Source organism: Leucoraja erinacea, chromosome 17, assembly GCF_028641065.1.
Source record: "Leucoraja erinacea ecotype New England chromosome 17, Leri_hhj_1, whole genome shotgun sequence".
Classification (NCBI taxonomy): domain Eukaryota; kingdom Metazoa; phylum Chordata; class Chondrichthyes; order Rajiformes; family Rajidae; genus Leucoraja; species Leucoraja erinaceus.
The window spans coordinates 38,543,706-38,562,941 of record NC_073393.1 but is presented as its reverse complement, the minus strand read 5'-3'; the positions used below and the strand labels follow the sequence as shown (position 1 = coordinate 38,562,941).

At 44.5% G+C, this 19,236-nt stretch overlaps 1 protein-coding gene across 2 annotated transcripts in view; it reads right to left on the bottom strand.

Annotated features, from left to right (window-relative positions):
- Positions 1-19,236, bottom strand: part of piezo1 (piezo-type mechanosensitive ion channel component 1) — a 278,272-nt gene that overhangs the window by 86,873 nt on the left and 172,163 nt on the right. For both annotated transcript variants that reach the window (XM_055649000.1, XM_055649001.1), the window contains exons 10-16: positions 18,161-18,257; positions 11,687-11,793; positions 9,093-9,353; positions 7,440-7,545; positions 5,792-5,967; positions 4,848-4,996; positions 997-1,170 (exon numbers count right to left, since the gene is read on the bottom strand). In XM_055649000.1, coding sequence (XP_055504975.1) covers positions 997-1,170; positions 4,848-4,996; positions 5,792-5,967; positions 7,440-7,545; positions 9,093-9,353; positions 11,687-11,793; positions 18,161-18,257 — 1,070 coding nt within the window. The remainder of the gene's footprint in view (positions 1-996; positions 1,171-4,847; positions 4,997-5,791; positions 5,968-7,439; positions 7,546-9,092; positions 9,354-11,686; positions 11,794-18,160; positions 18,258-19,236) is intronic.

Here is a 19,236-nt window from a genome sequence, read left to right as displayed (position 1 = left end):
ATAGTTGGCGTGAACGCAGTGGGCTGAAGGGCCTGTTTCCACACTTTATCTCTGAACGCCACAACATTTGGAATTCCTACTTTATGCCCATGTGGTGAATTGAATATATACCTCACTGGCAGCACTGGAGATCTGTCTTACAGTAATTTCAGAATTATCTTCTGTATGATAATCATTATAGAAACATAGAAACATTACCTTCTTTATAATAATCATGGCTGATCGATTATCTGATAAAGGAGATAATTCTGAAACTACTGTAAGACTGGGATTTCCAGTGCTGATAGCGAGGTATATTTTCAATTCACCACATGGGCATAAAGTAGGGATCCCATAGTGTATAAATGACACTTCATACTGGGAGACATATTAACTTAAAATCAGTCTGTACTTCAATTTATAATCAACAGGGCATAACCTAGTCCAGGAGATTCAGGGTCAGGTCAAGTCGAGTTTATTCCCTGCGGCTCAGCACTTCAACTCCCCCTCCCATTCCGAATCCGACCTCTCTGTCCTGGGCCTCCTCCATGGCCAGAGTGAGCACCACCGGAAATTGGAGGAGCAGCACCACATATTCCGCTTGGGCAGTCTGCACCCTAGCGGCACAAACATTGACTTCTCTAATTTCCGGTAGCCCTTTGTTGTCTCCTCCCCTTCTCAGCTCTCCCTCAGCCCTCGGGCTCCTCCTCTTCCTTTCTCCTTTCTTCTCCCCCCCACGTCAGTGTGAAGAAGGGTTTCGGCCCGAAACGTTGCCTATTTCCTTCGCTCCATAGATGCTGCTGCACCCGCTGAGTTTCTCCAGCACTTTTGTCTACCTTCGAGTTTATTACCATATGCACAAGGTGCAATGAAAAACATGCTTGCAGCAGCATCACAGCATATAGACTCAGAAACCTTCCATTGTAGGTTAATGTAGAACCTTTATTGGACTAGACCCATTTACCATCAGCATTCATTTATTTTTGGGTAGGCAACCCAGGTGTGTACAAGTCTTACCGGTGCAGTGGGCCACTTCCCTTTGTGGGTACGTGCTCCAAGTCAGTGATCTGCATGAAACAGCGGTGGAAGTAGTGCAGCTGCAGAATACAGGACAGCAGGAAAAAGGCAGGGATCAGGATGCTGGAGAAGAGCTCACTGACACCGAATTTCTCCAATCCCATATCACCTAACCTGGATTATCAAAAGAATAACATTTATCCAGACTAAGTATATTGAAAACCTCCTCAATAACAATATGCCTTTTAGAAACATAGAAAGTAGGTGCGAGAGCAGACCACCAGGTCCATCGAGCCCACACCGCCATTCGCTCATGGCTGAACACTAAACAGACACACTTACCCACAAACAGTAGACACAAGACACAGAACACAAGACACTACCCTCCCCTTTATACCGCTATCACCCCTCTCCACCCCAAGAACCTCGTGATCTCCTGGGGGAGGCAAAAAACCGGATAAAAACCCAGGTCCAATTCGGGAAAAAAATCCGGGAAATTCCTCTCCGACCCCAATCTAGGCGATCGACACTTGTCCAGGAGATCACTCAGGTCTTACTATACTAACCATACCTAGGTCCATATCCCTGCCCTCTCCCCGTAGCCCCTTATCCCCTTGGCAGCTAAAAAAACATCTATTTTAGTCTTAAATATATTTAAAGTTTCTGCTTCCACTGCTCCCTGGGGCAGTGAATTCCATAAATTAACCACCCTCTGGGTGAAGAAGTTCTTCCTCATCTCAGTTTTAAAAGAGCCCCCCCCTTATTCTGCAACTATGTCCCCTAGTTCTAGTTTCCCCGATCATTGGGAACATCCTCGGTGCATCCACCCGATCAAGGCCCCTCACGATCTTATATGTTTCAATGAGATCGCCTCTCATTCTTCTAAACTCCAAAGAGTAGAGTTCCAGCCTACTTAACCTTTCCTCATATGTCAATCCCCTCATTGCAGGAATTAATCTTGTAAACCTTCGCTGCACTGCCTCCAGGGCTAGTACATCCTTTCTTAAGTATGGACCCCAGAACTGTACACAGTATTCCAAATGTGGTCTCACTAATACTGTGTACAGCTGCAGCAAGACCTCCGTGTTTTTATACTCAATCCCCCTAGCAATAAAGGCCAAAACTCCATTGGCCTTCCTGATTGCTTGCTGCACCTGCATACTAACTTTCAGTGATTCATGTACTAATACCCCTAGATCCCTTTGCGTTGCATTACAACGCAGCTCCTCCTCATTTAGAAAATAACTTGCCCTATCATTTTTTTTCCCAAAGTGAATGACTTCACATTTATTAGTATTAAATTTCATCTGCCAAGTTGTTGCCCACTCACCTAGCTTATCTATATCCTTTTGCAGACTCTTCTGCCCGTCTTGCTTTTCGACATGAATGAAAACCCTTTACCTACTGCAATTATCGCAGGCTGGAAACACCGAGATTTGAGGTTTAGTGACTATGGAGTGTGTGCCACTGTACACAATGCTCGGCCTTGCCCGAGTCACCGCTGTGCTTTCCGATGTTTATGCATCCAAGGCAGCTCATTGTTAGGGCAGTGGAGGGTTTGTAAACACTTTCAAATCTAAACCTTGTACTGCATTCAGGAATAAAACCATCTGGCTGTTGAAGGATAGCACGGGCTTGGGGGATTTATGGACCAAATGTGGGCAGGTGTGACTAGTGTAGCTGGGACATGTTGGCCGGTCTGGGCACGTTGGGCCGAAGGGTCTGTTTGCACACTCTATGACTATGACTCTCTAATTATCAACAGTCCCTTAAAGTCGTGGAGGAAGGAACTGCAGATGTTGGTTTAAATCGAAGTTAGACACAAAATGCTGGAGTAACTCAGCAGGACAGGCAGCATCTCTGGAGAGAAGGAACAGGTGATGTTTCAAGTCGAGACTCTGCTACAGACACGAGGCATCGTCTATTCCTTTTCTCCAGACCCGCTGAGTTACTGCAACTTTTAGTGTCTATCTTTGACTTAAACCAGCATCTGCAGTTCCTGCCTACACATGTCACTGACGCAGATTGCTTTTTAAATATGTTGGTTTCATTTTCACTGTTACTGATATTAGGTTTTTATTTTGGATATATTTAATTGATTGAATCTAAATTTCGCTGATGCTGTGGTGGGATTTCAACTCTGGTCAATAATCCTTGTCTCTGGATTACTGGAGTAGTAACATAACTATCCTCTCAAAATTGTAAACATTAAAATCTCATCTCTGTGTTAATTCCATCACCATACTGTTTAAAGCAGAGAAATCCAAAAGATGAATTGCTTTTGTTTTAAATGATTTGGTTTTGGAATTAAAAAAAAAATAAAAAAATTCATCCCTGCTCCAATTGGACTAATTGGATAGGATTTATTTCAAGAGGACTAGAATATAAAAACTGGGGTGTAATGCTGAGGCTTTATAAGGCACTGGTCAGACTGTATTTGGGGTATTGTGAGCAGTTTAGGGCCCCATATCTGAGGAAAGATGGTGGAGAGGGTCAAGAGGAGGGTTATGAGAATGATCCCAGGAATGAGTGGGTTAATATATGATGAACGTTTGATGTACTCGCTGGAGTATAAAAGGATGCGGGGGAGGGGGTCTCATTGAAACTGACCAATTCATGAAAGGACTGGATAGAGTGGATGTGGAGAGGATGTTTGGGAGTGTCTAGGACCAGAGGTCATCGCCTCAGAATAAAAGGACGTGGCTTTAGGAGCCGAGGAGGAATTTCTTTAGTCAGAGGGCGGTGAATCTGCGGAATTCATTGCTACAGATGGCTGTGGAAGCAAAGACAATTAATTTTTTTACGGTGGAGATAGACAGATTCTTGATCAGTACGGGTGTCAGGGGTTATGGGGAGAAGGCAGGGTTGAGATGGAAAGATAGATCTGCCATGACCGAATAACAGAGTAGACTTGATGGGCCGAATGGCCTGATTCTGCTCCATGAACGTATGAACATTCCACCCATCTTGACCAGAATGGAACCACACTTATCTCCAAAGAAAACTGTCATTCGGCAAGCTTTCATATCCTACGAAAAATATTTTTTAAAACATTTTTTAAATAATACATTATGAAAACAAAATCACATAGAACAGTAGAGCACGTCGGCCCACCTTGCCTGTACCAGACATGATGTCAAGATCAACTCTTACTGCCTGCATATATTCCATATCCACATCTTTAGAATGTTCCCATTATATGATCGATGAGCGAGAGGGGGGAGGGGAAGACAATGGGGACCCGACGTGGGGGGATCTGATGTGAGGGACAGTGGGAGAACAAAGGGGGACCCGTGTGGGGGAGGGGGGACTCTAGCTTAGAGCCCTCTACCATGGGGATAGGTCTGTGTTTCTTGGTCCGTTTGTTCGTTTGTTCTGGTGAAGGCGCTGCGCATATTGTCGTTCTCTTTTTGATTTCCCTTTAAATTTCAGGTTTTTGTGTACCGTGTGCGTTGTGACTGTCGGCAGACCAGTTTAGTTTAATAAAGTTTTATCGTATCGTATAGACCTAATAAAGTTTTATCGTATCGTATCGTATATGTCTGCAACTTACGGAAAGCAAGTTTACTAATAGGTTTAGGTTTATTATTGTCACTTGTACCGAGGTACAGTGTAAAGCTTTGCTTTGCGTGCAATCCAATCAGATCAGATAATACTATACATAAATACAATCAAATAAAACTCAAGTACAAAAAGGTAGAACAAAGGGGAAGATACAGAGCGCAGAATATAGTTCTTAGCATTGTAACGCACCAGTTCCATATAATCTTTTTGACCTGTCACTGTTCAAGCATTAATCCAACTACGGCACACAAAACAGTTAAATTATCCAGAATTGAAATGGCACATACTGTTTCTCCGTTAATCCTGTAATGTTCATCCAGTAATGTGGGAAGTCATCAAACTGAAAGGTGTACACTGAAATGAGCACCAGCATTGTGTAGGCAACAACTAGCCACCAGAACAGTTTCAGCAGCTTCCGCCACAGAAAGTAACAGACCTGGCAAAATGAACAGCAAGAATGTGACCATTGGCAAACAGCAGCAGACATTCAACACTTCAGCAGTAGAGGTTATTTCGAAAGTGCATGAAATAGCACATTATTACACACCTAATTTTAGTTTAGTTTAGAGATACAATGTGGAAACAGGCCCTTCGGCCCACCGAGACCGCACCGACCAGCGATCCCCGCACATTACTAGTGCTACCCTGCACACATAAGGGACAATTTTACATTTATACCAAGCCAATTAACCTACAAACCTGTACGTCTTTGGAGTGCGGGAGGAAACTGAAGATCGCGGTGAAAACCCTTGCAGGTCACGGGGAGAACGTACAAACTCCGTACAGACAGCACCCGTAGTCGGGATCAAACCTGGGCCTCTGGCGCTGTGAGGCAGCAACTCTACGCTGAGCCACCGTGCCACCCATTCTTTCACAGGATTTGAATGTCCCTGACAAAGTCAATATGGATGCTCATCATTCATTCCCCTTTGACCTGCGCTATTGCTAATCCACACCAGAATCCACAAGGATGCATCCGGAGTAGGAATAGCAGATTCACTTCCATTTGTCCAGATAGGGCTTTTACAGGAAAAATTTCAAATGAACAGGTCACAGAACTATCCCCTTTAATCTTCCAAATCCATCTAGATGCTTTCCACCATGACACACATTTACATCAAGCCTTGCATGCATTTCATGACGATATTTTATGAAATTCCTCTCTTTATTAAGACTGATTTCTGATGGGGTGCGGTTCTTTGCTGTTGATTAGTCGTTACTATGTTCTCACCTGATAGAATGACAGGCAAAGGAGGAAAAGGAACATATAAACAATTTTATAGACCACTATTCTTCCAGTGAAACTGACAACGAAGAACATCCCTCCACAAATGTAAATCCAGTACTTGGCATAGAAACTCATGACGAGTTCTCCAAGTAATTTCAAAACATCGTTCTTCTCCTGACCTGTAACAGGAACAAAAAAATATTCAATGAAAACTTGGATGTTGCTGAATTCAATATTTGGGGATCATGCTGGATGTTAATTGAAAGCAACAACAATTTTGTTTGGAGTAAGGTAGAATATGGTCACATTCTAGCCTGAATGGTCAAACTGTTCTCCATGTCTAGTCTGCAGTAATGGGGGGGAGGAGGGGAGGAGGGGGGGAGGGGAGGAGGTGGAATTTCTCTGATAATCGAATTATAGGGACAGATTGGTCAAAAACTAAAGGGCCTGTCCCACTTAGACGATTTTTTAGGCGACTGCCGGTGACTGGACTGCTGCCACACAGTTGCCGGGGTGTCGCCTGTATGGTCGTGAGTCGTCTCCTCAGTCGCCCAAAGAGTCGTAGCGTCTTTCTGGTTGCCGCTGGATTTTGAAATGTTTAAAACTTTTCAGCGACAGTCGGCAACCGTGGGCTTGTCGTAGCTTGTCTTCTCCTGACGTAGGTGCTGTTGTAGGTTGTCGTAGGTTGTCACCAGGATGGCGTAGGTTGTCGCCGGTGCTGACTTCGGTGAATTCCATTGTCGCAGTCGCCAAAAACATCGTCTATGTGGGACAAGGCCCATTAGTCCAGTCGCTGTTTGTTCGGCGACCTGCTACGCCTATGACAGTTGTCGGCAGTCGCCTAAAAAATGGCCTAGTGGGACAGGCCCTTAATGCATTATTTAAACTAGGCGAGTGTCTGCCTGAATGCAATCGTTCTGTTTAGGAGTGAGAGCTGCAAGCCTTCCATCTGAATCTGCCCATTTGAAATAAAGGTTCACCAATCCACCAGTCATAAACTTGGATTGCTCACCTTCTGTTGCTGGACACTAACTAATTGTTTGCTGAAGGCATTGTCCAGCGTAGTTGAATAGAAACAAGTAATGCTGAGTACCAAAGGGAGATTGATAATCTAATTGAATGGATGCATGAATGCATATACAGTACATATTATATGCAGTTATGTTTCCTCTTCACTTGGCACTTAATTTTTCTAAAAAAATTAGTTAATCGATGTGAGCATTTCTGGCTTGAGCTGAATTTATTGTCCTTTAAACCTGAATTCGGGACTCGCGAGGCTTTTTCAGAGATAAATAATTGTTGATCCCATTGCTGAGAATCTGGAGTTACAGAAAGGCCTGATTGGTCAAAGTTGACAGAATTCCTTTCTTGAAGGGCAAGCTAATTAACTAATTAGTGAAATAGATGGAGTTGTTTAACGAATATTGGTTACATGGTCATCGTTACTGACGAGGACATTTGATTCCAGGTTTATGTAGAATTGGATGTTAATTCCCTGTACCCTTTGATAGAGTTCGAACGTCGGTTTCTTCGTTGATTGCCCAGGCCCCTGGTTCTAGAAAATTAATTTTGTCAGAATGATCACAGTGAAACGAATGTTGTCATCTCTCTCTGGATGAAGATGTTGGTGGCAGAGAAGTCCATTACCCACCTGGTTCAGGCACAGTTACTTCCTTCAGCAGGACCTCTTTGTGCTTCAAGCATTTTTCTTTGACAAATTGGCGCAATAAGAGCCAAAACGTGAGCGTATACAACAGCTGAGGATAAAAAAAGATGAAGTAGTTATTGAAGACCCAAGAACGGTGTTGCTATGAAACGTCACCTGATCATTCCCTCCACAGTTGCTGCCTGACCTGCCGACTTCCTTCAGCACTTTGTGGATTGCTTGAAATAGTAAGTGTTCATCGATTTAGCTGAAGGACTTTAAGTGAATGCAGAGCAAACAAATTACTTTTGTAATGGAGAATAGAATGTTAACATCTTTCGGTTTTCTGTTATCTCCAATGACTCCTTTTGTAAAACTTTGTGAGGGCAAGATTAGGATGAATTCAGTGGCAAAATAGCTCCGTTGTTAGCCCAACCCAAGTTATGAGAAGGTACACAAAAAAGCTGGAGAAACTCAGTGGGTGCAGCAGCATCTATGGAGCGAAGGAAATAGGCAACGTTTCGGCCCGAAACGTTGCCTATTTCCTTCGCTCCATAGATGCTGCTGCACCCGCTGAGTTTCTACAGCTTTTTTGTGTACCTTCGATTCTCCAGCATCTGCAGTTCCTTCTTAAACCAAGTTATGAGAAATTTGGGTTAAATTTTGGAGCTCTTCAGAGATCGAGGCAAATAAGGATGGAGGAAGATGGCTGATAAGATAAGAAAATCCCAAAGGAAGAGAAGAAGGATTACCAGAGGGGTATTGCAGGGCACAATGACAAGTACTTGGCACGTGTGCAATGGGAAGGTGAAGGTTTGGGAGATGGTACAAATACACAAACCCAGTGGGGGAAATGCTTCGCATTACAGGAACAAATCATAGAGGCAGAGATGGGTCATGACTTGAGTAAAATGTTTAGAAATTGAGAATTTAAATTTGAAGTGTTGGGAGGCAAGGTGAGATCTTGCAAGCTCAAGGAAGCAACATTTATGGGGAGGACGAAGACATGCAACCATTTTCAGGATATACTGAACTTACAAATACTGGAGTTTGCGAAGCTGCCAAAGGGCATGTTATAATAAACACGTCCGAAGGCCACAAGAGAACAGAATGTGGCACGGTGGAGCAGCGGCACAGCTGCTGCCTTACAGCGCCAGTGTCCCGGGTTCAATCCTGACTACGGGTGCTTGTCTGTACAGAATTTGTACGTTCTCCCCATGACCTGCGTGGGTTTTCTCCAAGATCTTCGGTTTCCTCCCACACTCCAAAGACATACGGGTTTGTGAGTTAATTGGCTTGGTGTAAATGTAAAATTGTCTCTAGTGTGTGTGTGTGTGTAAGGTAATGTCAATGTGTTGTACCTTGACGTGCGTATGACTCACTTCATTACATGGTGTCAGAAGTGGGATTCGAACCCACGCCTCCAATTGAAGACCAGAACTATGTATTGAAGCGAGTCATACACATGTCAAGGTACAACACTTGTTTATTAAAGTTCACTCACAGCATTCTTCTACATGGTGTTACAGTAGGCTAGCAGCTACTCAGTCTTCAGCAGAATTCTGATAATATAAACCGCATGTAGGCGGAACTTCTACTAACAAGCACTACAATTGGTGAGTAAGAAGTAACCAACCTACAATGAATGAACAAACTGACCATGACTCCGAGGCTGAGGCAGTGATCCTTCCTGTGGGCTAGGCCCAGCTGTTTCAGAACCACAAATCCGATTTTGGTTGGAAGTTCTTCAGTCAAGTCCATTCCCCAAACATAGTGCAGGCTGCACAGCAAGATCCCATACAGCAGAATGAATGGAGAGCAGAACAAGGCAAGGTGTCGTCGGCTACGGACAATCCAGATCAGGCAAGCCCAAATCAAAAGCACAAAGGTTAGCCAGCTGTGAAACGTAATGCTCCAAACCTGGGGGAAAAGCATAGTCAATCACTCAAAAACATACATGACAAAGTGATCTCTAAACGCTTAAAAAATTATCATAAAAACTGCCCAACTTGTGCATTATCCATCTTAAAGGTGCTCACTGTCATTTTGGATTCAACCTCCTAAAAATCTAACACACGGTTCAGAATGGTCAGGCTTGTTTGTGTTGCCCCGGGCCACATAGAGCAGCAGTGCTGCCTACTCATTAACTGGTGTCGACTAGGCAGCCATTGCTTGTTATCCTATCTGTTATCAGCATAGATGCTTCAGGGACTGAATACAAGCTCTCCAATGACACCAAAAGCCAACTTAGTCTCTTAAAAGAGCAGTGCATTAATGTCCTTGACGACAGACAGGCAGAAATGTACTTGTGCTCACGTTACTGGGATGGGATTTGAGCCCACAACCTTCTGAATAAAGGGAGGAATCGATGGCACTAGTAAGTCATAGTGCATGACAACACCGGATGGCACAGTGGTAGAGTTGCTGCCATGCAGTGCCAGAGGGTACAGGGTTCGATCCTGACTACTGGTGCTATCTGTAACGAGTTAATACCTTCTCCCTGTGGCCAGGTAGGTTTTCATCGGGTACTCCGGTTTCCTCCCACACTCCAAAGACATAGAGATTTGTAGGTTAATTGATATGGTAAAATTGTAAATTGTCCCTAGTTTGTAGGATGATGCTAGTGTACGGGGTGATTGCTTGTCGGCAAGGACTTGGTGGGATGTATCCAGGATGTATCTCTAAAGTCGAACATTGGAGATGTTTTGAAGGATTTGTTCACACCTTTGTTTGTTTTCCCCTAATATTCCTCTTTAGCTTCACAAACCCTGCAGGTTTAAGGGGACATGTAAGGGGACATGACTTGAGAATTAAGGGACTGAAGTTTAGGGGTAACATGAGGGGGAACTTCTTTACTCCGAGAGTGGTAGCTGTGTGGAATGAGCTTCCAGTGAAGGTGGTGGAGGCAGGTTCGTTTTTATCATTTAAAAATAAATTGGATAGTTATATGGATGGGAAGGGAATGTAGGGTTATGGTCTGAGCGCAGGTATATGGGACTAGGGGAGATTATGTGTTCGGCACGGACTAGAAGGGTCGAGATGGCCTGTTTCTGTGCTGTAATGGTTATATGGTTATATGGTTATATGGTTTATCTGCAGATCCTCCATTCAGAAACGTTTCTCTTTCTTGACGCAAGCCCCTGCCATTTCTAGCACTGAGGACGTGAACATGATTTGCCTTTTAAACATCATCCTTCCAGGTGACAAAGAGACATTTGATCCAGAATGGTGTCTCAGACACCAGATTAAAAAGTATCCATGCAGTGTAAACTTCCGCAAGGGGGCTGGGGAATACTGTGTGAACAGTGCAGCCTTGACAGGGAGAAGATGGCAGGCTGGTCAAGCCCATTGAAAAACTGATGGGCATTCACAAGGAAATGCCCTGGGTACCAAGTAGCTTGATGATAAATGTGCAAACCATGGTAGGACAGAGACCGCCTTCAGCTTCAGACCGTGCATGGAAACCATTGTGTCCAGCAGGGACCAGGAGAGTACCAGAGCATCGCACATCATGTGGGAGGTGCTTCACACTTGCACAGCTACAGGGGCTCGCTCTGCTGCAGACAGACAGCCTTTATTTTTTTTAGGTTTTAGTCTTAGGTTGAGATACAGCGCGGGAACTGGCCCTTCGGCCCACCGAGTCCGCACCGACCAGCGATTCCTGCATATTAACTCTGTCCTACACACACTAGGGAAAATTTACATTTATACCAAGCCAATTAACCTACAAACCTGTACGTCAGAGGAGTGTGTGGAAGGCAACCATAGATCTCAAAGATCGCTGCGCTGTATCTCTAAATTAAACTAAATGGAAACCCAAGCAGTGAGAAGTGATCGCATCAAATATTACCTGGTGGAAGAGATGTTGAACCACTGGGATTTTTGAACAGTGGATTGTGCATGTTTTACTGTATGCTGGTGAACAATACATGCGCGATTACAATCTCTTTCTTTACATCATTCAAATGGCTTTAAGTAAAGGTCTGCTTCATTGATTAGAGTAATAATAGCAAGTAGTAACAGTTTATAAGAGCAAATGAAAAATGTTGTGGCTTCAGGCTTGGTCGCTAAAGGTAAATGAGGCACCAGGACACGAGGAATCGGGTTGAGGGTATAGTTGAGTAATTGGCAGGGTGGAGATGGAGGGGAGTGCAATCAGGTAGAAGCAGATTATTTATCTGACAATATAATAAACATTGTGATAAGTTAGCACACACTGCAAACAAAAGGAGCAAAGATTATGGGGTACTTACCATCATGATGATGAGAGCGCAGATGTAGCTCTGTTGCATCATCACGTGCCCGAGGCCATGAAGCAGTGAATGGGAGTATCTCGGTGCAAGTGTGGGAGGGTGATTCACTGCAGAGAACAAACAAAAAAATGTAATCTATATATTACTAAAACTCTCATCTTGTCTGTGAGTGAGTTTGCGTGTTTGTTTGTGCTCGTTCTTTTCATGGCCTGAACTATGCCAAAATGGTACACGATAGCGCTACAATTTTTGGACCACCTTACTCACCATTGTCCCGTGATGTGGTATATCATGTTTCTTTCAGATTGATGTTATATTTTACAAGTTATTCACATTTTTAACTTACAAAATCACAATTGAGAAAAATGTCTTCCTTCTGCACTGGCATTAACAGCTATGATGTCACAATGGGATCATAGCCTGGCCCACTACAATGTTGCAATCCCAGGACACTGAGTCCTGCCAGCCCTAGCAAGTGCAATTGCATTTTTAATAAAGTTTAAAATGAGGGAGGGTGAATAAAGGGAAATGAGCAGCCACTGCGCAATTGGGGGCATGGGTGAGTGGTGCAATATTGTGTTGGGGAAATGGGTTGCATTGGGGGAACAGGTGAATGGTGGAATATTGCATTGGGAACAGGTTGTGTTGGGGGACCAAGCCTCCCGTGTGACAAAGACCCAAAGGGTCCCACTTGGTCTAGTCCTTTATATAATTACCATTCATGAAGCAATAAAGAATATTACTGCCTCAACATTGAATAAATCAATACCGTGCATTATTTCCAGACACCCGGGAACCATGATGGTAATCAGTATTATTTCCAGCCGACTTAGAACCTATGCCTTGACCATGGTCCCACAGATGAACCCCAAGGCTCCATCTCCAAGACCATTACTGATCTGGTGATCTCCCCATCACAGCAAACCTTACAGTTTCCTCGCCCCACACTGCTCACTTCTATCTCTTACTCAAAACCCACATACAGGACTGCCCAGCAGACCCATGGTTGCTGCCTGCTCCTGCCCCACCGAACTCAGCCCCAAATACCTTGATTCCTTCTTCTCTGCCCTTGTCCAGTCCCTTCTGACCAACATCCGAGACACTTCACAAGCCCTTCAACACTTCAATAACATTCAATCCCTAGGCCTTCGTTGCTTCATCTTTCATTGGACACCCGGCCCCTTTACGTCTCCAAAGCCCCATCAGGAAGGTCTCAGGGTCCTCCAGTTCTTTTGTGAACGGAGACCCAATCAGTTACCCGCTACAAAGACACTTCTCTGCCTGGCCCTCCACAACCTCTCTTTTAACTCCTCTCACTTTCTCTAAGGTAAAGGTGTAGCCACGGGCACTAACATGAGACCCAGCAACGCCTGACTTTTTGTTGGTTACTTTGAACGGTACACGAACGTACAGCTTTCCGAACATACACCGGCACCGACCCCAACTCTTCCTCTGCATCCTCGACCACTGCTTCAGGGCTGCCTCCCGAACCTGTGCGGAACTCATTGATTTCATTAACTTCACCAACAACGTCTCCTAATCTGAGGAGAGACATTCTTGCCGTGGGGGAGTACAGAGAAGGTTCACCAGACTGATTCCTGGGATGTCAGGACTTTCATATGAAGAAAGACTGGATAGACTCGGCTTGTACTCGCTAGAATTTAGAAGATTGAGGGGGGATCTTATAGAAACTTACAAAATTCTTAAGGTGTTGGACAGGCTAGATGCAGGAAGATTGTTCCCGATGTTGGGGAAGTCCAGAACAAGGGGTCACAGTTTAAGGATAAAGGGGAAATCTTTTAGGACTGTGATGAGAAAAACATTTTTTACACAGAGAGTGGTGAATCTCTGGAATTCTCAGCCACAGAAGGTAGTTGAGGCCAGTTCATTGGCTATATTTAAGAGGGAGTTAGATGTGGCCCTTGTGGTAAAGGGATCAGGGGTTATGGAGAGAAGGCAGGTACAGGATACTGAGTTGGATGATCAGCCATGGTCATATTGAATGGTGGTGCAGGCTCGAAGGGCCGAATGGCCTACTCCTGCACCTATTTTCTATGTTTCTATGTTTCTGTTTCCCCCCTGCCCACAAATTCAGCCTGGACTATTTCCGATACTTCGCTCCTCTTTCTTGATCTCTGTCGCTGTCACAGGGGAACAGACTATCGACTGATAACTACTATAAACCCGCTGACCTACATTTATCTGGAGGTAGACAAAAATGCTGGAGAAACTCAGCGGGTGAGGCGAAGGAAATAGGCGACGTTTCGGGTCGAGACCCTTACTACACTTTGCCCGTCCCTGCTTCTTGCAAAGATGCTACCCTCTCATCTCATAATTTCTCATCCCTGCCGCGACTGCTCCCAAGATGAGGCTTTCCATTCTAGGACATCCAACATGTCCTCTTTCTGTAGTAAACATGGATTCCCCGCTACTCCCCCATTCCCCAGATGGAACAAGAATAGAGTCCTATCCTTTTAGCCCACCAGCATCCGCATCCAATACATAATTCTCCGACAATTGCGCCACCTTCAGTGTGATCCCACCACCGGTCACAGCTTCCCACATCCACTCTTTTCTGTTTTCTGCAGAGACCGCTCCCTCCACAACTCCTTGGTTCACTCATGCCTTCCCACCCACACACCCCTATACCCTCCCCAGGTGCTTTCCTCCGCAACCCAAGAGATGGAACATCTATCCCAATACTTTCTCCCTCACCTGTATCTAGCAGCCCTTCCAGCTGAGACAGAGGCTCAGATGTGCCACCTCTAACCTTATCTACTGCATCCTGATGTGGCCTTCGTTACATCGATGAGGCTGAGCGTGCCTGTTTTGCCAAACACTTGCGTTTGATCCATCAAGGTCTGCTGGACCTCCTGGTCAATGGCCATTTTAACATCCCTCCCCATTCCCACACCGACCTTTCTGTCTTGGGCCTCCTCCACAGCTAGAATGAGACCGCCCGCACACAAGCTGGAGGAACAACACATCATATTCCGCTTGGGTAGCTTGCAATCCAATGCCATGAACAATGAATGATCTAATTTCAAGTAATTAACCAACAACCATTTCCTCCATCGACCATCCTCTTCCATCTATATCCCTTCCTTTGAATCCACATTTTGTGCTTCTTCTCTTCTTATCTCACAGCCGTTTGCCTTCTTCCCATCTCTGGCCATTGCCCACACATCTCCCAATCAAACCCCTCACCTGTATCCACCTACTACTTGTCCAGCCCCCACCTCTATTCCCCCTATTGCAATCAGTCAGCAGAAGTAGCCCGGCCAAAACTGTTCCGTGTCCATGTTCTTCACAGATGCTGCCTGACCCATTGAGTTTGTCCACATTTTTACAACCTAGTTCTATATTTTCACATGTTTATCAAAAAGCAGTGATTTACACAAAGTATTGGATAAATATAGACATGCAATAGGGCAATCAAGCCCGTGCCAGCTGTCATAAACTACTGAAAACACAAATGTAGAAGATATAATTAACAAGTAACCATGACAAATCAGTGTATTGTTTACAACTGAGTAAGTTCAGCCAAAATCCACTATACACTACTTGGCTATTGCTCACTGTCTATTAGTGCAATGTTACTGCTTTAACTGCCAGATAAATATTACTGGAAAGTTCAATCCTGTCTCAAAGAAATTCATCATGGAATTGTTTTAAATTTTCAGAAAGAATCATAACTATTCATCTTATAACACTGTTAGGAACAGCACCTCATATTCCGTTTGGGGAGTCTGCATCCTGGGGGCATGAATATCGAATTCTCCCAATTTTGTTAGTCCTTGCTGTCTCCTTCCCTTCCTCAGTCCCCCTGCTGTCTCCTCCCATCCCCCAGCCTTCGGGCTCCTCCTCCTTTTTCCTTTCTTGTCCCCGCCCACCCCCGCCCCCGATCAGTCTGAAGAAGGGTTTCGGCCCGAAACGTTGCCTATTTCCTTCGCTCCATAGATGCTGCTGCACCCGCTGAGTTTCTCCAGCTTTTTTGTGTACCATCTTATAACACTGTTCAATCCATCAGCCTGAGTGCATTAGTGGCATGGATGGTCAAGTATCTTAGCCTTGCCAATGGGGAGAGGCTGTGGCCCAGTTGAGCTGGGTCATTCCAGGTCAATGTCTGATCATCAGAAATAGGAAACTATTTGGTTTTGAAACTGAAGGTCTGGGTTTAGATTATCCAACAGCGTAGAAAAATGTAATTTGTGTGGGAGTTGGCTGCTATCACCGGGTTCTAGCAAAGCTAGTGAAATGGAGGAGGACCGGCCAAATTTTGTGCCTTCCACCACAGTGATGAATGCTGTGGTGGATGTTTGTGTTCAATTTTTAGTGTGTTCTTTATCATTGTACCGCTGCTGGCAAATTCATTTCACTTACACTCCATGTGCAATGTGACGAATAAAACCGTATTGTATTGTATTGTACGATCTTCTTGACACCCTTGTCGTCCTAACTGACCTGCAGCTTGCAGCTTCTGTTCCCAATGCCCTAGATGGAGCTACAATGGCAGAAAAGATGTACCCTCACATTGAACAAACCCATGCGAGGCACCAACCACACTGATGTGTTCAATTTGCTTTATTAATGGTTATTCTACCACGATCAGGCATGTTTTACAACGTCTACCAATTGTATTGGGCACCCACGGTTATTTCATTTATACGCAAATGTAGCTTTTGTTTTGCATGCATGTGCAGCACTTTTTGGTGACATCATTAGCAAAGCTAGTAGTAATTGCCCACCATTAACTACTCTTGGGAAAGTGCTCCCAAGAATGCTCGCACGTTCACAGGTTACTGGAGTAGAATTAGGCCATTCGGCCCTTCGAGTCTAGTCCGCCATTCAATCATGGTTGATCTCTGCCTTCTCCCCACAACCCCCGACAACCGTTCTGATCCTGTTGGAGCTCCAAAACTTTGACCCAGCAATAATAAAAGACTGCAAATATATTTCTGTGTCACGATGTTGAGAGATAGCAAAAGAAACTTGGTCAAGGTGGTGGATTTTGGAGATCCTATCGAATAAACAGTAAATTGACAAAGTGAATCCCTGTAGATAATACTTCACCAAAATACGCCAGCAAACATGAATGTTCGATGTACTGAGTGGACTGGGTGCTATCAAAGCATGTTATTCCACGCTCAATGCTGTTGGACTTCTTGACTACATTGGGTATTACCTTTGTCCATGCAAGGGAGGCCATGTATCACTTGTGGGTGGATAGAGACAGATTGTAAAGAATTAAAAGGTTATTCATCAGGCTTTCATCAGTCAGAGTATTGAGTATAGAAGTTGGGTCACGCTGCAGTTGTATAAGATGTTAGTGAGGCCGCATTTAGAGTATTGTGTTCAGTTCTGGGCACCATGTTCTAGGAAAGATGTTGTCAAGTTGGAAACGGTACAGAGAAGATTTACGAGGATGTTGCCGGGATTCAAGGGTTTGAGCTATAGAGAGAGGTTGAGCAGGCGAGGATTCTATTCCGTGGAGTGCAGGAGGATGTGGGGTGATTTATAGAAGTGTACAAAATAGTGCGAGGAATAGATTGGGTAAATGCACAGTCTTTGCCCAGAGTAGGGGAATCGAGAACCAAAGGGTTAAGGTGAAGGGGGACAGATTTAATAAGAATCTGAGGGGTAACTTTGAGCTGCCAGAGGAGGTAGTTAGGGCAGGTTCTATAGCAATGTGTAAGAAACAATTAGACAGGTACGTGGATAGGACAGGTTTAGAGGGATATGGGACAAAAGTAAGCAGGTGGGACTAGTGTAGATGGGGCATGTTGGGCCGAAGGACCTGTTTACACACTGTAAGACTCTAGGACTCTATTCACTTAGCCACCGACTGTTAGAGCAGCCGCATGATTTGCCCATTGATCCAGTTACGTTTCTAGTCAATTGTGACCCCGACCCCTTCTTGTCCCACCCTCGAGATATTGATTGTGGGAAAATTCAGCAATAATAATCGGGCACTCTGCAGATAGTTAGATCTGGGAAGATCGGCGGGGAGGCTGGCTGGACTATGGTACCTTCCTCAACTTTGGTGCCTCTGTGGGGTTTTGTTGTGTCGTGGACTTCTGTGTTTGTGCTTTGAAAAAAATATTTGTTTTATTTATATATTGTTAATTTTATGTTACCTGACTGTAAGGAAAATCCATTTTGTTGTCTCTGATGAGATAATGACAATAAATTGGATACAATACAATACAATTACAATTTTCCTTGTCGGAGCTGCTCCTGTCTGGAACAACTGTGGCCGGAATGATGTGTCACGCATCCGCCCAAAACTCTTCCAAATCTATTCAAATACTTACATATCTCGAATAAACTCCTTGAGGAGCACAAACTGAAATACACATTCAACCAAAAACAAAAGCATATCATCCATTACAAGTGTTACATTTTTAATGAACACACTAATTATCTACAATGGCCATGTCAGATTCGCTTGTGTCATATCAAATTCTAACTTACAAGTTTCAACTGCATCTGGCTGCCCTGGTCCACCAATGACATGCACAATGTCGCTGTCTCCTTCACCGTGACCCTCACCGGCAGGTTGCAACATTGGCTGGAAATCACCATAAAAATTATAGGTTAGGAATCAATGAGGCTGAGTAATTTGACAGTACTGGATTATGGATGCATCGTAACATGAGCTGGTAAGATATAGAGAGAGGCACAAAATGCTGGAGTAACTGCGAGTGACCCTTAAGATCCGACCTGAAACGTCACCCATTCCTTCTATCCAGAGGTGCTGCCTGTCCCGCTGAGTTACTCCAGCATTTTGTGCGTACCTTCGGTGTAAACCAGCATCTGCAGTTCCTTCCTACGCAAGATAGACAATAGACAATAGGTGCAGGAGTAGGCCATTTGGCCCTTCGAGCCAGCACCGCCATTCAATGTGATCATGGCTGATCACCCTCAATCAGTACCCCGTTCCTGCCCTCCCCATATCCCCTGACTCTGCTATTTTTAAGAGCCCTATCTAGCTCTCTCTTGAAAGCATCCAGAGAACCTGCCTCCACCGCCCTCTGAGGCAGAGAATTCCTCAGACTCACCACTCTCTGTGAGAAAAAGTGTTTCCTCGTCTCCGTTCTAAATAGCTTACTCCTCATTCTTAAACTGTGGCCCCTGGTTCTGGACTCCCCAGAATCGGGGACATGTTTCCTGCCTCTAGCATGTCCAAACCCTTAACAATCTTATATGTTTCAATGAGATACCCTCTCATCCTTCTAAACTCCAGAGTGTACAAGCCCAGCTGCTCTGTTCTCTCAGCATATGACAGTCCCGCCATCCCGGGAATTAACCTTGTAAACCTACGCAGCACTCCCTCAATAGCAAGAATGTCCTTCCTCAAATTAGGGGACCAAAACTGCACACAATACTCCAGGTGTGTATTGTGTGCAGTTTTGGTCCCCTAATTTGATATATATGATTATGTTTCCTACAAGGCTTGGTTCTTGGCCACAGTCCGGGAGTTAGACAGGCACCAAGCACAGGTCATTATTTTCCCCATGGTGAGAAAACAAAAGTACAGAAAACAGGGA